This window comes from Capricornis sumatraensis, chromosome 16, assembly GCF_032405125.1.
Source record: "Capricornis sumatraensis isolate serow.1 chromosome 16, serow.2, whole genome shotgun sequence".
NCBI lineage: Eukaryota > Metazoa > Chordata > Mammalia > Artiodactyla > Bovidae > Capricornis > Capricornis sumatraensis.
In genome coordinates, this window is record NC_091084.1 from 41,696,823 (window position 1) to 41,719,850 (window position 23,028).

Genomic DNA, 23,028 nt, shown 5'->3' on the forward strand with positions numbered 1-23,028 from the left:
AAAAATGGGCATACAAAACACAAATTGAAAGTAACACTTGCTTATTCTGTTTTAAATACTGAGCCGATTAGTAAAAGGGACATAGAGAACTGGTGTGAGAAAAGGCTGGCGGCACGACTAAGTATCACTAAGGCACTGCTTACTGAACGCTTTGGCAGCTCTGAATTGAAAACTTCCTACAAGAGTAACAATAGTAAGAGAAATGCTTCCAGCTTACAAAAGGGCTCACAGTTCCGAGGCAGCCTTCTGCACTGCAAACCCTACACTCAACATCGCGAAGATTTAAGGCTTTTCAGAAATGACATGTGCAGGGTTTCGCCACAGACACATCAACAGAAGGAAAGAAGCAATGCAGACGTATCCTCTTAATGTCACAGGTGTGAACACCAACACACAAAATGGGTTCTACCCTTCGTTAGAACAGGCGTAGTGTACCAGAGCATAGACAAAAATCATACAAGTGATCGGTACCTGGTTTGAAAAGTTGACTGTCATCTTGTGTGATTTAAATAACTTACGTTTGTACAAAAACAAACTGTAAAAGCCGCTAGAGTGTTGAGACCTAAAGAGAAGACTTGGGTCTGTAACACCAAGTTCTGGGCATGGGGGCTGGTTTTTTTTGGCTGGTCTGAGAGTGGGACTTTGCTGCTGGGATGTTTTGTGAAGAGAAATTTGATTCAGAGCCTGTGGCAGGTGAACTGTCCTTGGGGTAAGGAAAAGGCTCATCAGCTTTCCTATCTGCTGGTGGATGCCTCCCCAACAGGACCCTCAAGAAGAAGCAGCATCAGCCCCAGGGGATGCTCTTGCTCTGGCAGAAGAAGGGTCTTCCTCTCCCCCTCTTCCTCACCGAGCACCAGAGAGGAACAACCCCCACCAAAAGGCCAAGGATCAAGTGGCAAGAGTTCTAAAGCCTTCCTAGCCAGCTGTCACTGACCAGCACGTGACTCTGGGCAAGTCATGTCTCCTCCGGGTCTCAACTCTCTCATCTACAAACTGGAGGAGGTCACAGGCATACCTCGTTTTCTCACGTTTCACAAATACTGCAATTTTTTACAAATTGAAGGTTTGTATCAAATGAGTCTACTGGCATCGGTTTTCCAACAGCATTTGCTCACTTTGTGTCTCTGTGTCCTGTTTTCATAATTTTCACAATATTCCAACTTTTTCATTATTTTCATATTTTTAATGGTGATCTGTGATCTTTAAGTTACTATTGTAATTGTTTTGGCATTTTTCAGCAATATCTTAATTAAAGTATGTGCACTGATTTTTTTTTTCAGCCATACTATTGCACATTTAATAGACTACAATATAGTGTAAACATAACTTTCACATGCACTGTGTGACTCGTTTTACTGTGATAGTTGCTTTTTTGTGGTTCTCTGGAGCCAAGCCTGTGCTGCCTCCGAGGTATGCCTGTAGACTGTGCTCTCCTACAGCTTAGTAAAGAAAAACTCTAGCTGTCCTCTTACAAAATGAATCCTTCTCTCCTCCATCCTTAAAGATGAAGTGTTCCAGAAGTTTCTATACATTCTACAAAAAACATTGAGTCTGACACTAAAAGTAGAAGGTCAGAAGAATTTCACTAAAATGATCAAAGGTCTGATTATGAGAACAATAACCTTATGAGAAATAATGAAAATAGGTGGCATTTTTTAACCAGATGAAATAAGGAATCAAGGGCAAATTAGAAATGTTATTTAAGCAGTGAGAGTTGATCATAGGGATGTTGGTAACCAGTTGTCCCCAGTTTCCCTAGGGAGGAAGGAAAGAATACTTGTAGCTGAGAGACTTTGTTGTGAAATAGAAGCTCTGAAACAGGAAGAAACACGGACAAAATGTCATTAGAGTAATATTCCTACCTGTTTCTTGATGGCCTGAAACAAGGCTCCCAGGAGAGAAGTTTTTTCAGGATAAAATGGAAGGAAAAAGAAGATGTCAAATGTGGCATCTGTGACCTGTGGATGTAGGGCAGTGCTTTTTCAGCAGGGGCAATTCTGTGGCCCATGGGACATTTGGCACCGTCTGGAGACACTTGGGACTGTGACAACTGGGGAAAGAGTGTGTCTAGTGGGCAGAGGCCAGGGATGCTGCGAAACCTCCTACAAGGCACAGGACAGCCCTGCACCACAAAGAATTATCTGGTCCAAATGTCAACAGGGTCTAGATAAGGGCGGAGAAACCCTGGTCTAGGGTAGCTTAGACATTCTGGGATTCTAGGACATGTTTTGAAAAAGCCTCGACTTTACTTAGGTCTCTTGCTAAGATGGGAAATGAATGCCAAGAGACCAAAGATGGGTTCTTTAGTTTCTCCCTATTCAGGCTGTGGAAAGTGGCCTCCAAACTCTCCAGTGAAAGCACAAGACGTCCCTGAATCATTCCTGGTAGTGGAGGGCCAACCAGGAGATGGAGCACCCGGAAGAGAGCTATGAGGACAGAGCTTTGGGATGGCTTCTTTATGGTTCAGAAAGCTTGACGAGTGAATAAGACTCTGCCATGAATGGTCAAAGACCCAAAATCAGGCTTGTATTAGATGTCGTCACACAAATCTAATCCCAGGGTCTAATTTAGAAGAGAGAGAGAAATGGACCAGTGGTGAAGACAAGAAAACTGCCTGCCCTGGAGAAACCTTTAGAACAGGACAAGAAGCAAACTTGTTTTAAGAGCAAAAAGTAACCCTCAAGGTCATCCATGGAGACCCCAAACTCAACTACAAAGGCATCTGGAGGAAGAGGACAAGTATCAGAGGGCCCAGCCTGACTCTGTGAGGCCAGGGTATGATCTACTCTTCAGTTAACAGATCTAGTCTCTAGCTGGTGTTTTGGGGCCTCAGTCTATTTGTGCTTTGAAAAAAGTAAATCCTAAGAGCCCTCCTGGCAGCACTGAAGAGTCCCATTCCCGGGAGAGAAGGTGAACCAAATGCCTCTTCCCCTGAAGTTCTGGGATGGCCTGGCTTTTAGCCACATAAGATCACTTGCACCCCTAGGTCCTGAGAAGACTGGGGGTAATTTTCAGTAAGATGCAGGAGATGGGAGCAAAAGAAGCACCTGTAAGAGGGGTGACCAAGGGAAGTCATAAGTATGATGAGCAAGGGAGAAGCTTCATACTTGGGCCGAAGACCAGATGGAAGGGTGGGCCGCTGGGCCAACTCTTCAGAGGCCCCCTCGGCCTCAGGGAACAAACTGTAGTCTGTTTATGGAGGGAAGATGCACACCATCCTGCTGGCTTACGTAAGGGATGTGCGTTCCAAAAGGGCTTACGTAAGCTGTGCACTCCGAAAGGGGAAAGTTCTGCACTTTTTCCTCTGGTCTTCCCAGGGACCAGGGCCATGGGTTTGGGTGCAGTCAGGCTTGGTTCAGTATTCTGGTTCCACAAGCCAGCCACACCCTCATGCTGCTGACCTCAGATACTAGTCAATACACAAGCAGGGTCACAGTTGGTTGGGGGGATAGGGAAGAGGGTGTGTAGGTTACTTGAATGTGACAGTACAAAGTTTTTTCATTTTTCTGGCATGATGTAAAAGTCTTGACATGCTTTAAAACTTGCAAGACATTTCGTGTTCTGTAGTGTTAACATTCCTGACAATTATCAACAAGTCAATTTCCTCCAGGAAAGTGGGGAATATGCCCTGTCCCCTTCCCAATGTATGGAAGTATGTATGTGACATGTGACCACATCAAACCATCTCTGCCTGGACAATGCTTTGGAATACGTGGGTTGGAAAGTCAAACCTCTCTTGGGAAGAAAACCTCCCAAACGAACCTATTTGGAAAGGGCAGAGATAGATAGCCGAGCCTCTTCAGCCTCAGTCAAATAAGTATTGTGACTTATTGAGAGATGTCAAGAAAATGGGTGTCCTTAGAGAATACACCAAGATCTACAGACACAGACTGAGAAATACATATATCAGCACCTAGCAAACTGAATGACACTGAACAGATGCTCAATAAATAAGCACTGAATAACTATATATGCATATGTTTGTATGTACACACAAACACACACATAGCTACACCAGGTTAATATGCATATTGGATCACCAGAAATAATTTATCCACAGGCTGGTGAGTATGCTTGTGATTTTCTGGGGAGCAGAAATCCTAAAACTGATGAGCCTTTTACAAGTTTGGTTTGATGAAATTTCTCCCAGCCACAGGGTTTTCTATAATTTGCAGCTCACGTGCAGTATTCATGCCAATTTTGAATTTTTGTTATTAAATTTCAGTGGTTCAAATATTTACTGATCTTAATAAAAAAATTTGGTTGTCCATATAAAATATAACTGCACACACAAGACTATAAACATTGTAAGCTTAGATTTTCAGTATTTATCTACTTATTGCAAAAAGAGCCATCTTTTTTTCATTAAATAATCATCACATTAGTACAATACAATTTTATATTTTTTAAATATACTATATATGTTAAGGATAAGGGGTGAAGTTTTCTTCCTCTGTAATACCTGTTTCAAGAGTTTAATGGATTAGGAGATTAGTTTTAACCTTGAGGAAAAAAGTACAAATTTGTCTCATTAGGATATTTCTACCAAGTATTTCTTAAGGCTATATTTTAACATTTGGTTTCAAAAAGAAAGAAAAGTTTCATTTAAAAAATAATTTAGTGAATTACATTCTTTCATAACTTCCACCCTAATTAGTTACAAAGATAAGTCTAAAGATTCTTAGTTTTGTGTACTAATTTACATTTATATTTAAAGATTAATTTTACTTGTATCTTAAAACAAGAATTTTATGTTGGAAAAAAAACACACTAAATACATTTGTATAAACGCTGTAAATGTCCAATGGCAAATGCTCTGTCTCGATTTTTTTTTCTACCACAATGAGAAATAGGTCTCTGCAGACAGAGACTTGGGTTCTTAAGGTTCACCTTTCTGAGGAATCGTGGGCTATGGATCTGAATAACACACAGAAACAACTCGATTTCTCTTTTTACAACTGTACCAGAACTTCACAGCTACAATGAGTATGAACACATGAAAAAATGACTTCAAACAGGATTTAGAAAAATCGGGGTGACCTCAGGGCCAGGGCAGCACCCCTGCATGGTGAGGTTTACAGTCAGTCGTTCAATCTGGAGAGTGTGTGTGTGTGTGCGCACATATGTGTGTGTGTATATACAGATATCTATATATATAAATAACCACGGTTAGTCCTTTACAAGCCTGTAAATATGATGCTGTGCTCCATGTTCACTATTTGAAACTTCAAATACACAGGCCATGCACAGGAGAGTTTCTTGTGTATCCCTGTTTGTTACCACCTGTTAAAAAAATAAAAGTGTAAATGGAAAAGATTGTGAAAAATAAAGTACACATATATATATGTATAACTGAATCACTTTGCTAGATAGCAGAAATTAACACATTATAAATCAACTACACTTCAATAAAATTTTTACAAGTTTTATATATACATACACACACATATATATCTATATCAAACACCACATGAATAAAAATATTCTACCTGTACCATGATGAAATGGTTTACTCGGGGATGAATACAAAGTCTAAAGTTCAAAAAGTTGATTAATTAGAGATCTATTCAGCCTCACTCTGCCCCCTCCTGCACAAACTCAGGATAATAAGGGTCCAACTTAAATCCTATCTAAGTTTAGTTACCATATGTAAGAAAGACCTTAAAGATGGGGTCTCACTCATAATCTGAGCCTAAGAAGACACCACAAGAATTACTGTGAGTTTTTTTTGAGGGCGGAGGGCTGTGACTTTTTTTTTTTTTAACAACATAGAGAATTTTCTATAATTCTGTCCTATAGGACAGTCATTTATCCTAGGAACTGTTTCCTATCTTATCCCTAAACCTTCACTAAATTTTGTTGCACAATAGTCAATGGGAGACATAACTCTGTGAATGACTTAACTCACCACTGCATTAACATGTAGTGCCTGGACTCAGTGAAGCAAGTGCTGAGTTAAAAGGAACAGTCATGCAGTTTAAACCCATGCAGTTCAAGGGTCTACTGTATTTGCTGAATGGATGGAAATTCACAGAATAACAGCCAGCATCTGTTGACTGTTAACTATGCATCTTCTCGGTATTAAACACTCTGCAGGAAGAATCTCATGTAATATTCCAACTCCAGCAGCAGGTGTCATTTCACCCCCGTTTGACAAGGGAGGATGATTGAGGTTAATTTGTTTAAGGTTGTACTAATGTCAATGAGGTGCTTCCCTCCTAGCTCAGTTGGTAAAGAATCCACCTGCAATACAGGAGACTCCAGTTTGATTCCTGGGTTGGGAAGATCCACTGGAGAAGGGATAGGCTACCCACTCCAGTATTCTTGAGCTTCCTTTGTGGCTCAGCTGGTAAAGAATCCGCCTACAATATGGGAGACCTGGGTTTGATCTCTGGGTTGGGAAGATCCCCTGGAGAAGGGAAAGGCTACTCCAGTATTCTGGCCTGGAGAATTCCATGGACTGTATAGTCCATGGGATAGCAAAGAGTGGGACACAACTGAGTGACCTTCACTTTCACTTTCAATGTCAACAAAAAACCCAGATCTTCTGACTCTGAAGACCTTTTTCTTACCTGTTATGCCATGCTGCTCTAAATAAATTAATGCATACAGTGATGAATCATCTACTTTTTCTGGGTAATAAAGTTTTTTCAGTACTAACATCCACCTGCTTTTCTAGTCTCACTCCCTGCCTCTTCCCTTACAGATCAAATACTCCGAGTGTGCAAGTCTTTCATGACTGAAATCTCTCTCCCTCATCCCCACATCCAAACAAATGTCATGTTCTGCTGCTTTTACCTCCTCAAGATTTCTTGAATCCACCTGTTTTTTTCCTACTGCCACAACCCAAGGTATCAGCAAACCTGATCTAGACTCCCCTACCAGGAGTTACTCTTGCTGGGCACCAGTTCCATCTGCACACAGCAGCCGCCACGACCTTGAAAGAGAGAGAAATCTGACAACAACACCCTCCTGCTTAAAAACTGAATGGACTCTTTTGAAATTCAGGATGAAGAGAAAGCCTGTTCTCCTCCTACAAGGATGAGCGTGAGAAGAGACAGGGCCCAGGCCGGCTGGTGCTGCCTGCCCAGCACCCTGCTTGCGGCCCTCCTCTTTCTCCCTATGCCAGTCACACTGCCGTTTCCAGTCCTCCCAGTGCCGCATTCCCTCCTGCACGCAGTATTCTCTCCTCCCCTCTCTGCCTATCTAGCCATCTGGCAGACACCTTTCAGTTGCTTGTTGCTCAGAGAAGCCTTCCCTGACATCTCATTACACACCTCTTGGCACCACGCACCGACCTTTACCAACCGTCTGCCACAGCTGAGTTATGCATCTGGTGACTCCCTGTGCTTGACAGATGCCCACCTCTCTCACCAGACTCCAAGGTGCCTGCCCCGACTGTCCTGTGCACCGCAGCCCTGCACCTGACACGTCAGTATGCACCCATCGAATGACCTTTTCTTGGTAAATTCGAAAAACACATCTGCTTATCCATCAAGGCAACTTAAACATCATCTTTTAACATCCCTGAGAATTCCCTACCTCACTCAAACTACAGGTGCCTGCTCGGGCAGTTCAATGACTCTTTTTCACAAGCGTACCACACCATGACAGCCCTGCAGGGTCGTCGTCTACTTTTCTGCCTCGTTGCCCTCACCAGACTCACATTTCCTGCGTTTTATTTGCGCTCCATTGCAGCAGCCAGCAAACCTCGCCACAGTTTAGCTGAACAAATGAAAACACTCTCAGTAACCAACGAAGTGGCGAGGGCAGACTTGAGCACTTTGTAAATGGAGGGAAAATGAGGTCTGGAGATTTTAAATGACTTCACCAAGGTCATAGGTAGAGCTGGGACATAACCCAAGTCTTCTCATTCCACGACCACAACATACCCTGCAAAGTGTCTTTTCTATCAATTCAAATCTTAATTTATGTCTATCACTAGCTCTGTGACCTCAGGGAGGCCTAACATTCCTCTATCCATAAAATGGGAATACAAATGACCTCACAGTTCCGCAGTGAGAATTTCATAATCTATCTACAGAAGATTCAGCATTGTGCCTGCAACCTCTGTGATCTAGCTTACCTTCTTGCAAACTTTCTATGAAAGAATATATCCTATATCCTATTTATGCTTCATGCTTGTGATGAGGAGGAAAGAAAAAAAGTGTTTCTAGCAAGCTATATGTCAAAGTATGTATGACCTTGAAAGATGACTGGAATCCTTGGCCCACAATTCAGTTGCTGTCTTCCTTGGCCTGACTGCCATTATTAGGGCCCTGAACCTACAGGGTCACCTCAATTCCAGAGTCATCCTGATGAAACCAGAGACTACCTTACAGGCCAGTAAGTGCCTGGAACTGGTCTTGGTGACATACAGGTTTTGTATTCAATGATCTAGTAAAACACCTGCAACTATGTCCAGCAGCTGTCATCCTGGCCATGTTCTTAACCCCACCCTCTCCAAGGAATCACTGAAAAGCACAATCTCTGCTGTTTATCAGTGAGATGACTTCATTACCCAGGAGTGCTGGCTTAATTTCATTTTTCTACAGAAAAATGTTATTCCTAGCACATATTTATTAAGAGCTACTAATTCTTTACAACAAAGGGATTTATGTAGTTGATATGTTTTAAAATTAATTTTACCTGGTAAGTTCTTTGGATGGAAGTCATGTTTTCAAAGAGGCATTACCAATATAATAGTTCATGGGTTCTGTGGGTAATAGATACTCACAACTTTCCCAGGTCATATATTCTTTGGTTGTGTTTGAGGTCGGGTTTTAGGGACTGAGGACTTATTCCTTAATGTGCTGAAATAGTCTCACCGGTTTGTAAGAAACAGCTAAGACTCCTTCCAGGAGAGGGAGGGTAGCCATCCATTCAGAGAGTTTTGCTTAACTTCTGAGGTTATTTAACATCCACATAAGGATGCCACACTCACCTTCCGCTCATCTGAGCACTAAGGTGATTCATATGTCCTTAAGTAGCAACAAAAAGCATCTACAGCCAAGTACCTGCCAACATCCTAAATCTTGAACTGCTCAATTTTCACCAAATGTCATTAAAGAAAAGGAAAATAATGAAGAGTTAGTGAAGTATATGTTTTTTAAACTTTCTCCCAGACAACTAGCTTCCACGTTTCAGAGGGACATGGACACAGGAGAATCCATTGAGATTCTCTCCTTGGAATAAATGAAAACAATATACAAAACCATCTGTCTGCCTACTGTCTGCCCATAGTCACATGTCTATGAGCTGAGGCCCCCTGTGGCTTACTCACCAATCCCATATAGCAATGCGTCTAAACCTGGCTGCACACCAGAACTACCTGGGGAGCAGTAAAAATAAACAAAAACCATGATGCTCGGCTCCATCCTTCAGAATTTTTTAAAAAACATTTACTTATTTGGCTGCACTGGTCTTAGTTGCAGCATGTGGGATCTAGTTTCCTGACCAGGGATTGAACCTCAGCCCCCTGCATTGGGAGCCTGGAGCCTTAGACACTGGATCACCAGGGAAGTCCCCTGAATTTTTAAAAGTGTCCTGGAGGAATCCAATACACAGAAGGTTTTAACTTTCTTAATTTTTATTTATGTATTTATTTTACAGTGGTATACAGGAACTGGTTCCTACTAGCTTTGAATATAATTGTTATATATTGAGGAATTTCATGAGCTAGATGGCCACTGTAGCTTCAAAGTGTCCATGGAAGATATATTTATATCATAAAAAATGGGCAAAAACCATAAGTCAGGGTTTTGGGAGAAACTAGGGGACAGCCTTTTATTTTCTTTCTTTTTTACCAGTACATTACAGGGCTTCCCTGGTGGCTTCTGCATGCAACGCATGAGACCTGGGTTTGATCCCTAGATCCGGAAAATGCCCTGGAGAAGGGAATGGCTACCCACTTCAGTGTTCTTGCCTGGAGAATTTCATGGACAGAGGAGCCTGGCAAGCTGTGGTCGATGGAACCGTAAAGAGTTGGACACAACTGAGTGACTAACACTTATACACACTGATTGAAAAACAATGTCCCATTGGATCCAAAGTCCAGGTACAGAACTCCTGCTCTTCAAGAATTCTTATTCTAAATTCTGGTAACAAAGAATAACAAAGCAGGCCTTCAGAGGGCTGAATATTTTACCACAATATTGTCCTGCTGCCCCTTTTAGCAAAATCTCTTCCACTGAATTTTGTTTTGGCATTTTGCCTTTGGTTTAACCAAAGAATGTTATTTTTTTAAAAAACCGAGCCTTATGAAATCCATTACTACATATTTTATGGGTGTATTTCGAGGAGAACATTGTACTTATTAACCTTCCTAAGTCACCAAATGAAGTCTCCACGAGAAATTGTTTTAAAGTTAAATATTTGGGGAAGGAAAAAAAACACACACACAGAGCATTGCCCAAGGGAACTGGAAAACTTTCCCATCGTGGACCTTGAGCACTACTGGTTTTTCCTTGCTCTTTAGCTGCCTGTTAAGTTTTGACCATACTTTTCAGCCCATAAATATTCTCCCATCTCCTGCTCCTGGTTATGCCATTATATTCTAGTTAACATTTCTCCTGGTACTGAGAGTTTACATTTTACTATATTAATATACGCTACTTAGAATAAGGCCTTGTAAACCCTTCCTGAAATGAGTGTAGGTATGACTTAAGTACAAACCTGCTAACTCAGCTTTTGCCTCATTTATGGTTTGTATACTACGGGGCAGCTGAGACTTCAACTTAGCTGCTGCTGGGATAAGCTGGGGAACTTTAGAAAAATACGTGCCTGGGTCCTATCCTCAGAGATCCTAATTTTACTGATCTAGGATGCAGTCCTGCTATCAGGATTTTTAAGACATGCTTCAGGTTTCTCTTATCTGCAACCATAATTGAGAATCTAGTTTCATTACCCCCACCCTCCTTCCCCAAATTCCAGTTCTGCCAAGCTTAGAAAGCCCAGCCAGATGAGAGCCCTTCTCTTTCACAAACCTGAGCCAAACCAAGTTTGCCTTATGGATGCATGAATTCAGCTGTTGACTGACCACCTGGGACCCAGACCCACCCAGGCCCCTCTTCCCTGGCAGCTTCATGGCTGAGTCTGACAAAACAGGAAGAGACAAAACAGTTACCAATAAAATAGTGAAGTTTTCCAAAACACTGTTCATCATATATTTCTCTGGTAAGTGTTTGAGCTTGTGGATGAAGTTGATCATATATTCACACATTGGGGAGCGGTTTATTCGGTAGACAAATCGGCCATTCTCAAACCTTGCGTATTCCGTCTGTGAGGGAAAAAGGGTTTATACTTTTGACTTCAACATACATGAAAAAGATATGATTGTCTATAAAAGCATTTCACTTTTTCAACATGAATCAGCTGTTATATGTTGCACTACTTATGTACTTAATCAAAGAAAACCCTAACTCCAATTTTAACACCATACTCAGGATCCATTATTTTTCTGGAAATTTTTTTTAAAATTGTAAAAATACTTTAATGAAAAGTTGTATAGATGTTTTTTCAGCAAAGGTCAGGAAAAAAAATGTAATTGCCTGCTGAGTGATTCCCTACCTAGAAATTTGTGAGAGCAAGCCCAGCTAGTCACAATTCTTCAAAGAGCCTGCAGAAGATCTTTCTTTACTGCGATAAGGCCTCATAGGCCAAAACCAATGCAGCTAATTTCTCTGCTCTAGGAAAAACTGCTTCACACTGATCAAGAGCCCCTGGCTGTGGTATGTCTTTAATTTTTAAAAATGTTTTATACATATATATATATGAGAAGGAAATGGCAACCCATTTCAGTATTCTTGCCTGGAAAATTCCATGGACAGAGGAGCCTGGCGGGCTATAATCCATGCGATTGCAAAGAGTCAGACACGACTGGGTGACTAACAAAACAGTTAAATACGTATTTAAAGATCCCACTGAAACACTCAGAGAGAAGAAAGACATTCTTAGATACTTTGGATCAAAGAGGAATTTAAAAAGAAATTACAAGCTATCTAAAGAGTAATGAAAAAGAAAATATTTACATCAAATTTGGGGGACTCAATGAAGCTGTACTTGGAGGAAAGCAGCTTCATGTCTTCATTATTAAAGATGAAAAGTTACAGAACTTAGTACACATCTTAAAAAGTTAGTAAACCCTACAAAATAAACCAAAATCAGGGAAAATCAGGAACCAAAAATTAATAAAAATAAAAGCTCAAATGAGTCCAAAGGAAATAAAAAATGTAAACAGGATATAAAATCTAACTTTCTAAAAAGACAAAACAAACCCTCCACAAGCCTAAGAAGGAAAAGAAAGAAGACAAAACAACAGTCACATTATCAATTGGAAGGTTAAGAAAAGGTTACTTCATGTAACTCTATGGCAAACAACCAATCCATCAATCAATAAAAGCAAAGAAAAATCCAGTGAATATGATGATGTCCCAGCAAAACACAAATCACTAATACTCAACCAAAAAGAAGTAGAAAACTCCAGTAGGTCAATTACTGTAGAAATAACTAAACACTATGTAGACACCGACCACTGAAACAGTCCGAAGACCGAATGGTTTTACAGCTAAATTTTATGTAACCTTTAAAGAATTTTCATCTTGTGACATTTTCAGTGTTATTCAAACTATTCTATACCATAGAAAAAGGTCGGTATTCCAACTATTTTTGTAAAACTGATGTATATTCAATACTGACATATGATGACGAGATTATAAAAAAAGAAAAGTAAAAACTACTATCACTTATGCAATGCAAACATTTGATGTAAACAGCAAACAATGCATTAAGGTAACCAAAATAGAGCTTTCTTTGGGAATGCTGTGGTGGTTCATACGTGGGATGTTTGTTAACTCGTGATGTCAAAAAACAGAGTAAGAGTTGGTGAAAAGGCATTTGATAAAATATTGCAGCTATTACTAATAAAAAAATTAAGTGAAATAGGAATAGAAAGAATTTAACATAAAATAAAGACCATTTATAAAAACCAATAATAAATCCAATGTTAAAGCATCAAAACGGTTTCTACTGACATCAGTAACAATATAAGGATACTCACCATCACTATTTCTTTTATTTCTTTTTACAACTGCGTTGGAAGTTTTAGCAAATGAAAAGGTGAGAAAATAATAACAGTAATAATAATAAAAGTGGCAAGAACATTGGAAAAGAAGAGATAAAATAAAGTCCTTTTTTGCTGCTAAGATAACATATCATAGGAAACCCAAGAATCTGGAGGGAAAAAAACCACTAGAAATAAATGAATGTGGCAAGGTGGCCAAATAGAATATACATATGCAAAAAGTAGGAGGTTTCTTCTAGTAATTAAAATCTAGAAGTTGAAAATTGTATTAACAAATTTATATAATATTTAGAGATATATTTAACAAGAAAGAGATGAATCTACATATGAAAAGTGTAAAATCTTACTAAAATAGATAAAATGAGATGAAAATTCAAATAGATTCTCAATTAGAAAGATTTAATGTCAAACTGCCCCTAAATAACATCTAAATCTAATGCAATTACAATTGTTGCTGTTGTTATTGTTGTGTTAGTCATGCCTGACTCTTTACGATCCCATGGAATGTAGCCCTCCAGGCTCCTCTGTCCATGGGACTCTCCAGGCAAGAATACTGAAGTGGGTTGCCATTCCCTTCTCCAGGGGATCTTCCAGACCCAGGGATTGAACCAGGGTCTCCTGCATTGCAGGCAGATTCTTTACAGTCCGGGCCACCAGGGAAGCCAGCAATTACAATTAGGTTGCTCAAACAAGGCTTTTGTTTCTCTTTACATTTTTTAAATGATCTCATAACTTTGGAAGAATAAATGCTGGTAACCTGCCTAGAAAATATGTGAAAAGAAAGAGTAGGGAGACTGATTCGCCCTAGCAGATATCAGAAAATGCTACTGTTGTTGTTTAGGCGCTAAGTCGTGTCTGACTATTTGCGACCCCATGGCCTGCACCACGCCAGGCTTCCCTGTCCTTCACTATCTCCTGGAATTTGCTCAAACTCATGTCCACTGAGTTGGTGATACCATCCAACCATCTCATCCTTTGTTGCTCCCTTCTCTTCCTGCCCTCCGTATTCCCTGGGATCAGGGTCTTTTAAAATGAACTGAGTCTTTGCAACAGGTAGCCAAAGTGTTAGAGCTTCAGCTTCAGCATCAGTCCTTCTGATGAATATTCAGGATTGATTGCCTTTAGGATTGACTGGTTTGATTTCCTTGGAATCCAAGGGATTCTCAAGAGTCTTCTCCAGCACCACAGTGCGGAAGCATCAATTCTTTGGCACTCAGCCTTCCTTATGGTCCAACTCTCACGTCCATACATGACCACTAGAAAAACCACAGCTTTGACTAGACGGATTTTTCTTAGCAAAGTGATGCTTCTGCTTTTTAACATGCTCTCTAGGTTTCTCATAGCTTTCCTTCCAAGAAGCAGGTGTCTTTTAATTTCATGGCTGCAGTTACCTTCCACAAGTGATTCTGGAGCCCAAGAAAATAAAATCTGTCACTGTTTCCACTTTTTTCCCTTCTATTTGCCATGAAGTGATGGGGACTGGATGGCATGATCTTAGTTTTGTGAATGTTGAATTTTAAGCCAGCTTTTCATTCTCCTCTTTCACTCTCAAGAGGCTCTTTTGTACCTCTTTGCTTTCTGCCATTAGCATGGTAACATCTGCACATCTGAGGTTGTTATTTCTCCTGGCAATCTTGATTCCAGCTTGTGAGTTATCCTGCCCAGAATTCCTCATGATGTACTCCATATATAAGTTAAATAAGCAGGGTGACAATAAGCAGCTTTGACATACTCCTTCCCAACTTTGAATCAGTCCATTGTTTCATGTCTGGTTCTAACTGTTGCCTCTTATCCTGCATGCAGGTTTCTCAAGAGACAGGTAAGGTGCTCTGCTATCATCATCTCTTTAAGAATTTTCCACAGTTTGTTATGATCACACTGTCTAAGGCTTTAGCATGGTCAATGAAGCAGAGGTAAACGTTTCTTTGGAATTACTTTGCTTTTTCTATGATTCAGTGAATGTTGTCAATTTGATCTCTGGTTCCTCTGACTTTTCTAAATCCAGCTTGTGCCTCTGGAAGTTCTCGGTTTACATGCTGTTGAAGCTGAGCTTAAAGGATTTTGAGAATTACCTGGATAGCATGTGAAATTAGTGCATTTGCACATTAATTTGAACATTCTTTGGCCTTGCCTTTCTTTGGGACTGGAATGAAAACTGACTTTTCCAGTCCTGTGGCCACTACTGAGTTTTCCAAATTTGTTGGCATATTGAGTGCAACAATTTAAAAGCATCATCTTTTAGGATTTGAAATAGTTCAGCTGGAATTCCATCACTTCCACTGTTTTGTTTGTACTAATGCTTCCTAAGGCCAACTTGACTTCACATTCCAGGATGTCTGGCTCTAGGTGAGTGACCATACCATCATGGTTGTCCGGGTCATTAAGATCTTTTTTGTATAGTTCTTCTGTGTATTCTTTTTTTTTTAATACATGTTTCAATGCCATTCTCCCAAATCATCCCATCCTCTCCCACTCCCTCTTCTGTGTATTCTCACCACCTCTTCTTAATCTCTTCTGATTCTGTTAGGTCCATACCATTTCTGTCTTTTATTATGCCCATCTGTTCCCTTGGTATCTCCAGTTTTCTTGAGATCTCTAGTCTTTCCCATTATATTGTTTTCCTCTATTTCTTTGCACTGTTCACTTAACAGGGCTTCCTTAATCTCTCCCTGCTATTCTCTAGAACTCTGCATTCAGTCAGGTATATCTTTTCCTTTCCCCTTTGACTTTTGCTTCTCTTCTTTTCTCAGCTATTTGTAAGGCCTCCTTAGATAACCACTTTGTCTTCCTGCACTTCTTTCTCTTGAGAATGGTTTTGGTCACCTCTTCCTGTTACAAACTTCCCTCCATAGTTCTCCAGGCACTCTGTCTACCAGATCTAATCCCTTGAATCTGTTAGTCACACTGTATAATCATAAGAGATCAGATGTAGGTCATATCTGAATGATCTAGTGGTTTCTCTTATTTTCTTCAATTTAAGTCTGAATTTTGCAATAAGAAGCTGATGATCTGTGTCACAGTCAGCTCCAGGTCTTGTTTTTGTTGAATGTATAGAGCTTTTCCATCTTCAGTTGCAAAGAACATAATCAATCTGTTTACGGTATTCAGCATCTGGTGACGTTCATGTATAGTCATCTCTTGTGTTATTGGAAGAGGGTGTTTGCTGTGACCAATGTGTTCTCTTAGCAATACACTATTAGCCTTTACCCTGTTTCATTTTATATTCCAAGGCCCAACTTGTCTGTTACTCCAGGTATCTCTTTACTTCCTGCTTTTGCATTCCAATCCCCTATTATGAAAAGGACATCTTTTTTGGGTGTTAGTTCTAGAAGGTCTTGTAGGTCTTCATAGAACCAGTCAACTTCAGCTTTTTTGGCATTAGTGTTTGGGATTACTGTGATGCTGAATGGTTTGCCTTGGAAACAAACCAAGATCATTCTGTTGTTTTTGAGATTGCTCCCAAGTACTGCATTTTGGACTCTTGTTGACTATGAGGGCTATTTCATTTCTTCTAAGGGATTCTTGCCCACAGTAGTAGATATAATGATCATCTGAATTAAATTCACTCATTCCCATCCATTTTAGTTCACTGGTTCCTAAAATGTTGATGTTCACTCTTGCCATTTCCTGCTAAACCATGTTCTATTTACCTTGATTCATGGACCTAACATTCCAGGTTCCTATGGAACATTGTTCTTTACAGTATCTGACTTTACTTTCATCACCAGACACATCCACAACTGAGCGTCATTTCCACTTTGGCCCAGACTCTTCATTCTTTCTGGAGCTATTTCTCTGCTCTTTCCCAGTAGTATATTGGACACTTACTGACCTGCAGGGCTCATCTTTCAGTGCCATATATTTTTGCCTTTCCATACTGTTCATGGGATTCCCGAGGCAAGAATACTGAAGTTGTTTGCCATTCCCTTCTCCAATGGACAACATTTTGTCAGAACATGCTACAAAGCTACTGTAATCAGATCAACACAATACTGGGACATGTAGAGATAAATAGAGGGTGGAAAAGAACAGACTCCAGGAACAGCCCTCCAAGTATATGCTTTCTCCATGAAAATTCCTGGAATCTCATCATTCAAAGGCAACCAGCTATAGGAAAGCCCTGACAACTTGGCCATTTGGTAGCAAAGCCTAACACGAACCTTCCGTGTTCCCAGCCACCGACAGGTCCCTTTGCTTCTTCCTTCTCGGGGGAGACAGAGGTCATGTACTTCCAGGTCTCTCAGTCATGTCTCATTACACAGCCACCTTCTCACCTACCCTCTCCTTAGGGTGAGGAGCACCCCATCTTTCTCCTCGGATTCTCTGTCTGCGCCTCCCTTCCACTTACCCGGAGGCTGGCTGCTGCTCATTCTTTATTCTGTGCTCTTTCTATTTCCTCCCTGCAACTAGCTCTCCATTCCCATAGCGCTGATTATCTTTAATGCTTAGGATTCCCAAATGATACTTTCAGTCTTGTCTCCAAAATCCTAGTCTGGCATCTATAATCATACCTAACTATTTCCAGTTGGACATCTTATGTACCTATCTCTGCTGGAGACTGCAATGTCCTTCGAAGCATAAAATGTGTGATCTTCAACCCTTCCTTTTTCTTGATCTTTAATATTCAGTCAGTTTCTAAGTTCCATTCCAAATGTCTTCTGGGATCCCCTCTGCCACTTTTTTAGTAACATTCAGAACACCTAAGCTTATGGCAACCATCTAGTCAACTCACTCACATCTTCCTCTACCAGCGTTGTTCTTGTTCAGTCCCTAAGTCGTGCCCAACTCTTTGCGACCCCATAGTCAGGCTTCCCTGTCCTTCACTGTCTCCCAGAGTCTGTTCAGAGTCATGTCCATTGAGTCCGTGATGCTATCTAACCATCTCATCCTCTGTCGCCCTCTTCTTCTGGCTTCAGTCTTTCCCAGCATCAGGGTCTTTTCCACTGAGTCAGCATTTCGCATCAGGTGGCCAAAGTACTGGAGCTTACACTTCAGCATCAGTCCTTCCAATGAATATTCAGAGTTGATTTCCTTTAGGATTGACTGGTTTGATCTCCTGGATGTCTAAGGGACTCTCAAGAATCTTTTCTAGCACCACAGTTTGAAAGCATCATTTCTTTGGTGCTCAGCCTTCTTTATGGTCCAACTCTCACATCCGTACATGACTACCAGCATAAGCCTCCTAACACCATTCTCAGGATGCCCATCTTGTGCTCAGGAAGCTATGAGGGCCTGCAGCATCCCCAGTCCTCCTGTTCAGCCCAAAGTCTTGAAAAACATTTCCTCGTTCCCTCTTTCCACCCAATACATCCCTTCTCGAGAGAAAGGATTTATTTCTGTGGCACAAAAGTCAGGGTGGGCTCCTGGACCTGAGAGGTCCTAGACACCTGTGAATAAAAGCCACTGTGAGCATGGATGAATTGGGTGGTGGGTAGAAGACACTGGAAAACACAACTCCGAATGAAATATCACCTGCAAACATTATTCACAAACAGCAACCCACCCCAGTAAAATGATCATCCATGTTTAGAAAGGGAGGGAAGTGTGAACTATAAAAGCCATAAAGAAGTTTTTGGTCCCAGTATGTACTGAAACAGATTTAAAACAATTATGATGAAGGGAGTGGAAATGGCAAAAGCAAAGACCAAACTCAAGGTGGCAGGGACTTAGAAGTGAATGTGAAGTGGCTCAGTCGTGTCCGACTCTTTGTGACCTCATGGACTGTAGCCTACCAGGCTCCTCCATCCATGGGATTTTCCAGGCAAGAGTACTGGAGTGGGTTGCCATTTCCTTCTCCAAGGGATCTTCCTGACCCAAGGATCGAATCCAGGTCTCCTGCATTGCAGGCAAACGCTTTACCATCTGAGCCACCAGGGAAGCCACCTGGGTTTTAGAAGGCAGCTGCCAGTTAGTTGAAGACAACCTTGGTTATTATCAAGATGCCTGGAAGTGCACTTGAATTTGGGGGTGGGAAGGTAGCAGGATAGATAGAGAGATCCTGGGTAGCAGCAGGATCTATCTCTAACAGATTCTACTCAGCCCCTCTCCTCCTCAAGGCCTCCTGTTGGACTGGCCTGCTGGCAACAGCAGGGCTGACTTCAGATGGTCAGGGAGGGTGGCATGGATTGCTCCTGGCCTTCTTCCTTTCAGTTGCTATCAAATCATTTTGCCTTCTTAAGTAATGGAGGGTGGGGAGTGGGAGAAGGCAGAGAAGGAGAAGACACTTAAAAAAAAAAAAAAACCTCTCTGCCCCAGTTTAGATTTAAAGGAAGGTGACAGGCCACCTCGAATGAAGGTTCCAGCATACAGAGGCCAACTTACCTCTACTTTTTCTACTACTTGCTTCCCAAAGGAGCAAACTTTGGTGGAGCACGTGACTGTCATATTTTCAGAACTCTCATACTGACTGGTTACGCCATAAAAAGCCCCGGCATCGTCTTGAATATTGCAGTTCAAATCAGCCTGTAGGAAATGAAATGGAGGCGAGGGTTACTCTCTTATCACAGGAGTCATGGCAACAAGCAGTAACTATCAGGCGAAGACTTCCACCATGCTGGATGGAGGGCAGTGGAGGGCCGGGGTGGCTCAGCAAGGTGGTGAGTTCATACTCAGCTAGAAACAAGTTCTATGGCCCATCGATTGTGTTTTGAAGAGAATGCTAGCTTGGGTAGTCTTCCCTTGAAATAATAACAAGCTGCATGTATCTATTTCATTTTTACTTTCTTGCCTTCAGTATTTAATCTATGTATCGGTTCATTTTTGTCTGCACTGGGTCTTCGTTGTGATGGCTCCTCTTGTGTGATGCATGGGCTCAGCTGCCCCATGGCATGTGGGATCTTCATGGGCCAGGCAGGAACCATTTCTCCTGCACTGGCAGGTTGATTCGTAACCACTGGACCACCAGGGAAGTCCTGCATTTAGTATAGAATACTATATATCCTTGTAATAAAAGACTCATGAGGTCTCTGAAATATGTTCAGAAAGCAGTATGTGAACTGGATTCATATTCACTAATCTGTAGATATATTTAAAAGAACAGGAGAATCTGTAGCTGACTGGCCATTTGTTATATATGTAAAAAGAGAAACTTCATTACTAATTATGTACCCAGAGGGGAAATGGTTCCTATTAAAGACTGACTTAGAAAGATGCAAAATAGTTAATACAAGGCCCCACTCATTCAACATATTCTTATGACTATTTGCTATGTGAGATTCATGCTAGATACAAGACTACAAGCCAACATGAGAGAAATGTTCAGAAAATAGCTCTAACGTAGATAAAGTCGGAGAAGGCAATGGCATCCTACTCCAGTACTCTTGCCTGGAAAATCCCGTGGATGGAGGAGCCTGGTAGGCTGCAGTCCATGGGGTCGCGGAGAGTTGGACACTACTGAGCGACTTCACTTTCACTTTTCATTTTCATGCATTAAGAGAAGAAAATAGCAACCCACTCCAGTGTTCTTGCCTGGAGAATCCCAGGGACAAGGGAGTCTGGTGGGCTGCCGTCTATGGGGTTGCACAGAGTCGGACACGACTGAAGCAACTTAGCAGCAGCAGCAGCAGATAGAAAGTAAGTACCATGTCAAAGGTGCTCAGAGTTCGGACCATGGAAACATTATTTTCAATTAAAGGTATTTACTTTCAGGATGGTTAAGATTTGAACATGCAGGGAAGGGGTGAGAGAGTATTGTACACGGAGCAGCCTGGAGTGCTTAACTTCAGCCACACTGCAAGGACGAAGGAGATGGGGAGGAAGGGGCAGCAAGGTCCTGGGTCGGGGAGGGCTTAATGAGGGGTGTGAATGGTATGCTGTAGGAATTGGGGACCCTTTGAAAGTGTCACCACCAGGCAATGAAGTGATCAGAGATGTGCTTCAAGAAGAGGTGTCTCAGCGTGGTGTGAAGTCCACTGCAGAGGGAGGCTGGGAGGCTGCTGCACTGGCTCCACCACTGAGGGCAGGGCCCCTTCCCTTGGACATCCCCTGACCCTTTCCTGCACTCTGGGCATGGGTGTGGAGCTAGGGAACAATGCGTGAGCAAGAGACAGTCCCTGCAGTCGTGCAGCTGACAATTTAGGAGGGAGGACATTGCAACAGGAATAAGTGCTCCTGGGATGGGCACAGAGACACGAGAACAAACAGCAGAGAGGGAGCCCTTCCGGTCGGGGAAGCTTCAGATGATGCTCTTACTATTATGATGTAGCTTGTATGAACAAGTTTTAGCTTAAAAAAAAAGCACACACAGCAACAACAACAAAGATAAAAATATATATGTGGCAAGTAAATTAAAAAAAAAATCAAACTGTAAAAAGGAGGAACATTTTATTTCTGTGCTTACCACTCTTCTTAGGTGACCAGCTATCAGTTTTTCAAGCATCCTCTTAGAGATATTTAGCATTTACATATTTAAGCATACACATTCCCCCTTTTCTGCACAAAGCATAGCATTCTTCAAAGCCTGGCTTTAAAATCAATCAATCAATGAATAACTACTTTTTAGAACTCATATAGTACTGATGTAGGGCATCCCTAGGAGATCAGTGGTGAAGAATCCACCTGCAATGCAGGAGACATGGGTTTGATCCCTGGGTTGGGAAGATCCCTTGAAGTAGGAAATGGCAACCCAGTCCAGTATTCTTGCCTGGAAAATTCCATGGACAGAGAAGCCTGGCAGGCTATCCAGTCTCTGGGGTCCCAAAGCATGAGTGAGCACGCACATAGACATACATACACTGATATAAAGTATCAGTTTTTTAAAAGAAAAGCCCTTTGAAAAATTGAACAGCCACACTTTTGGTGGCTGCATAGTACTCCATTATACAGATGCAATATAATTTAACATATCCCCTACTGATGGACATTTCGGATGCTTCCCAACAACAATGCAGGAACAGGCGGAGCAGGAAAGGTACATTAGAAATTATTTTCACTTTTTAAAAAGATTTTGTCTTTTTCCCACTTCTTACTTATTTTTGACTGTGCTGGGTCTTTGTGGCTGCCTGGGTTTTCTCTAGTTTCGTCAAGCAGAGGCTGCTCCCTAATTTTAGTTTGTGGGCTTCTCACTGTGGTCGCTTCTCTTGTTTCAGAGCATAGGCTCTAGGGTGCTTGGGCTTCAGAAGTTGCAGCTCCCAAGCTCTAGACCACAGGCTCAACAGGTGTGGCACATAGGCTCAGCTGCTCTCCAGCATGTGGGGTCTTCCCAGACCAGGGATCAGACCCATGTCTCCTGCATTGGCAGGCAGATTCTTTACCACTGAGCCACCAGGGAAGCCCCTACTTTGACTTTTGTTTTCATTCAATTTTTAAAAATTCCCAGCTTTGAAAATGAGAATTAATTGACCATAAATACATTGTTAACCAATATGGCCATTTAAATTCATTATTTTGATGTAATCAAGTTGTTGTGAAGGACTGATTAATAATCAAAAGCAGTTGGTGTTTGTGGTGTAATGGGTGGAGGGTGGGAAGGAGCCGGGGAAATTAGCAGTGGGCGGAGGAGGCGACAGGAGAGCACAAGGAGCTATCCACCTCAGCCTGCATCAGTGCTCTGGGCAGGCACCTCAACGCCCTAGGTGCACTGCTTTCTTTCTTTCTTTTTTTCTTCAGTGTTCCATTTTTCACTTTATTCACTTCAGTGGCATTATCTTCCTATGCAATTTTTAAGTGTTACTTTCCATTCGGTTATTGCAAAACCTTGGCTATATTCCCTGTGTTGCACATCCCTGAGCCTAACTCACAGCCAGCAGTCTGTACCTCCCATTTCTCCACCTCTATACTGCCCCTCCCCGCAACTGGTTACCACTAGTTTGTTCTGGGAGTTTGCTTCTGTTTTGTTATACTCACTAATTTGTTCTATTTTTTAGATTTCACATAAAATTGATATCATACAGTATTTATCCTTTTCTGTCTGACTTATTTCACTTGGTATAAAGCTGTGGCCTTTACTT

The 23,028-nt window shown here is 41.5% G+C and overlaps 1 protein-coding gene across 1 annotated transcript in view; it reads right to left on the reverse strand.

The window, feature by feature from the left end:
• Positions 1-5,130: 5,130 nt before the first annotated feature.
• The window catches only part of TEAD1 (TEA domain transcription factor 1), a 53,466-nt gene continuing 35,568 nt past the window's right edge, over positions 5,131-23,028 (reverse strand). Inside the window, exons 6-8 of the mRNA XM_068988426.1 lie at positions 19,403-19,543; positions 11,126-11,278; positions 5,131-5,283 (exon numbers count right to left, since the gene is read on the reverse strand). Coding sequence (XP_068844527.1) covers positions 5,170-5,283; positions 11,126-11,278; positions 19,403-19,543 — 408 coding nt within the window. The 3' untranslated portion in view covers positions 5,131-5,169. The remainder of the gene's footprint in view (positions 5,284-11,125; positions 11,279-19,402; positions 19,544-23,028) is intronic.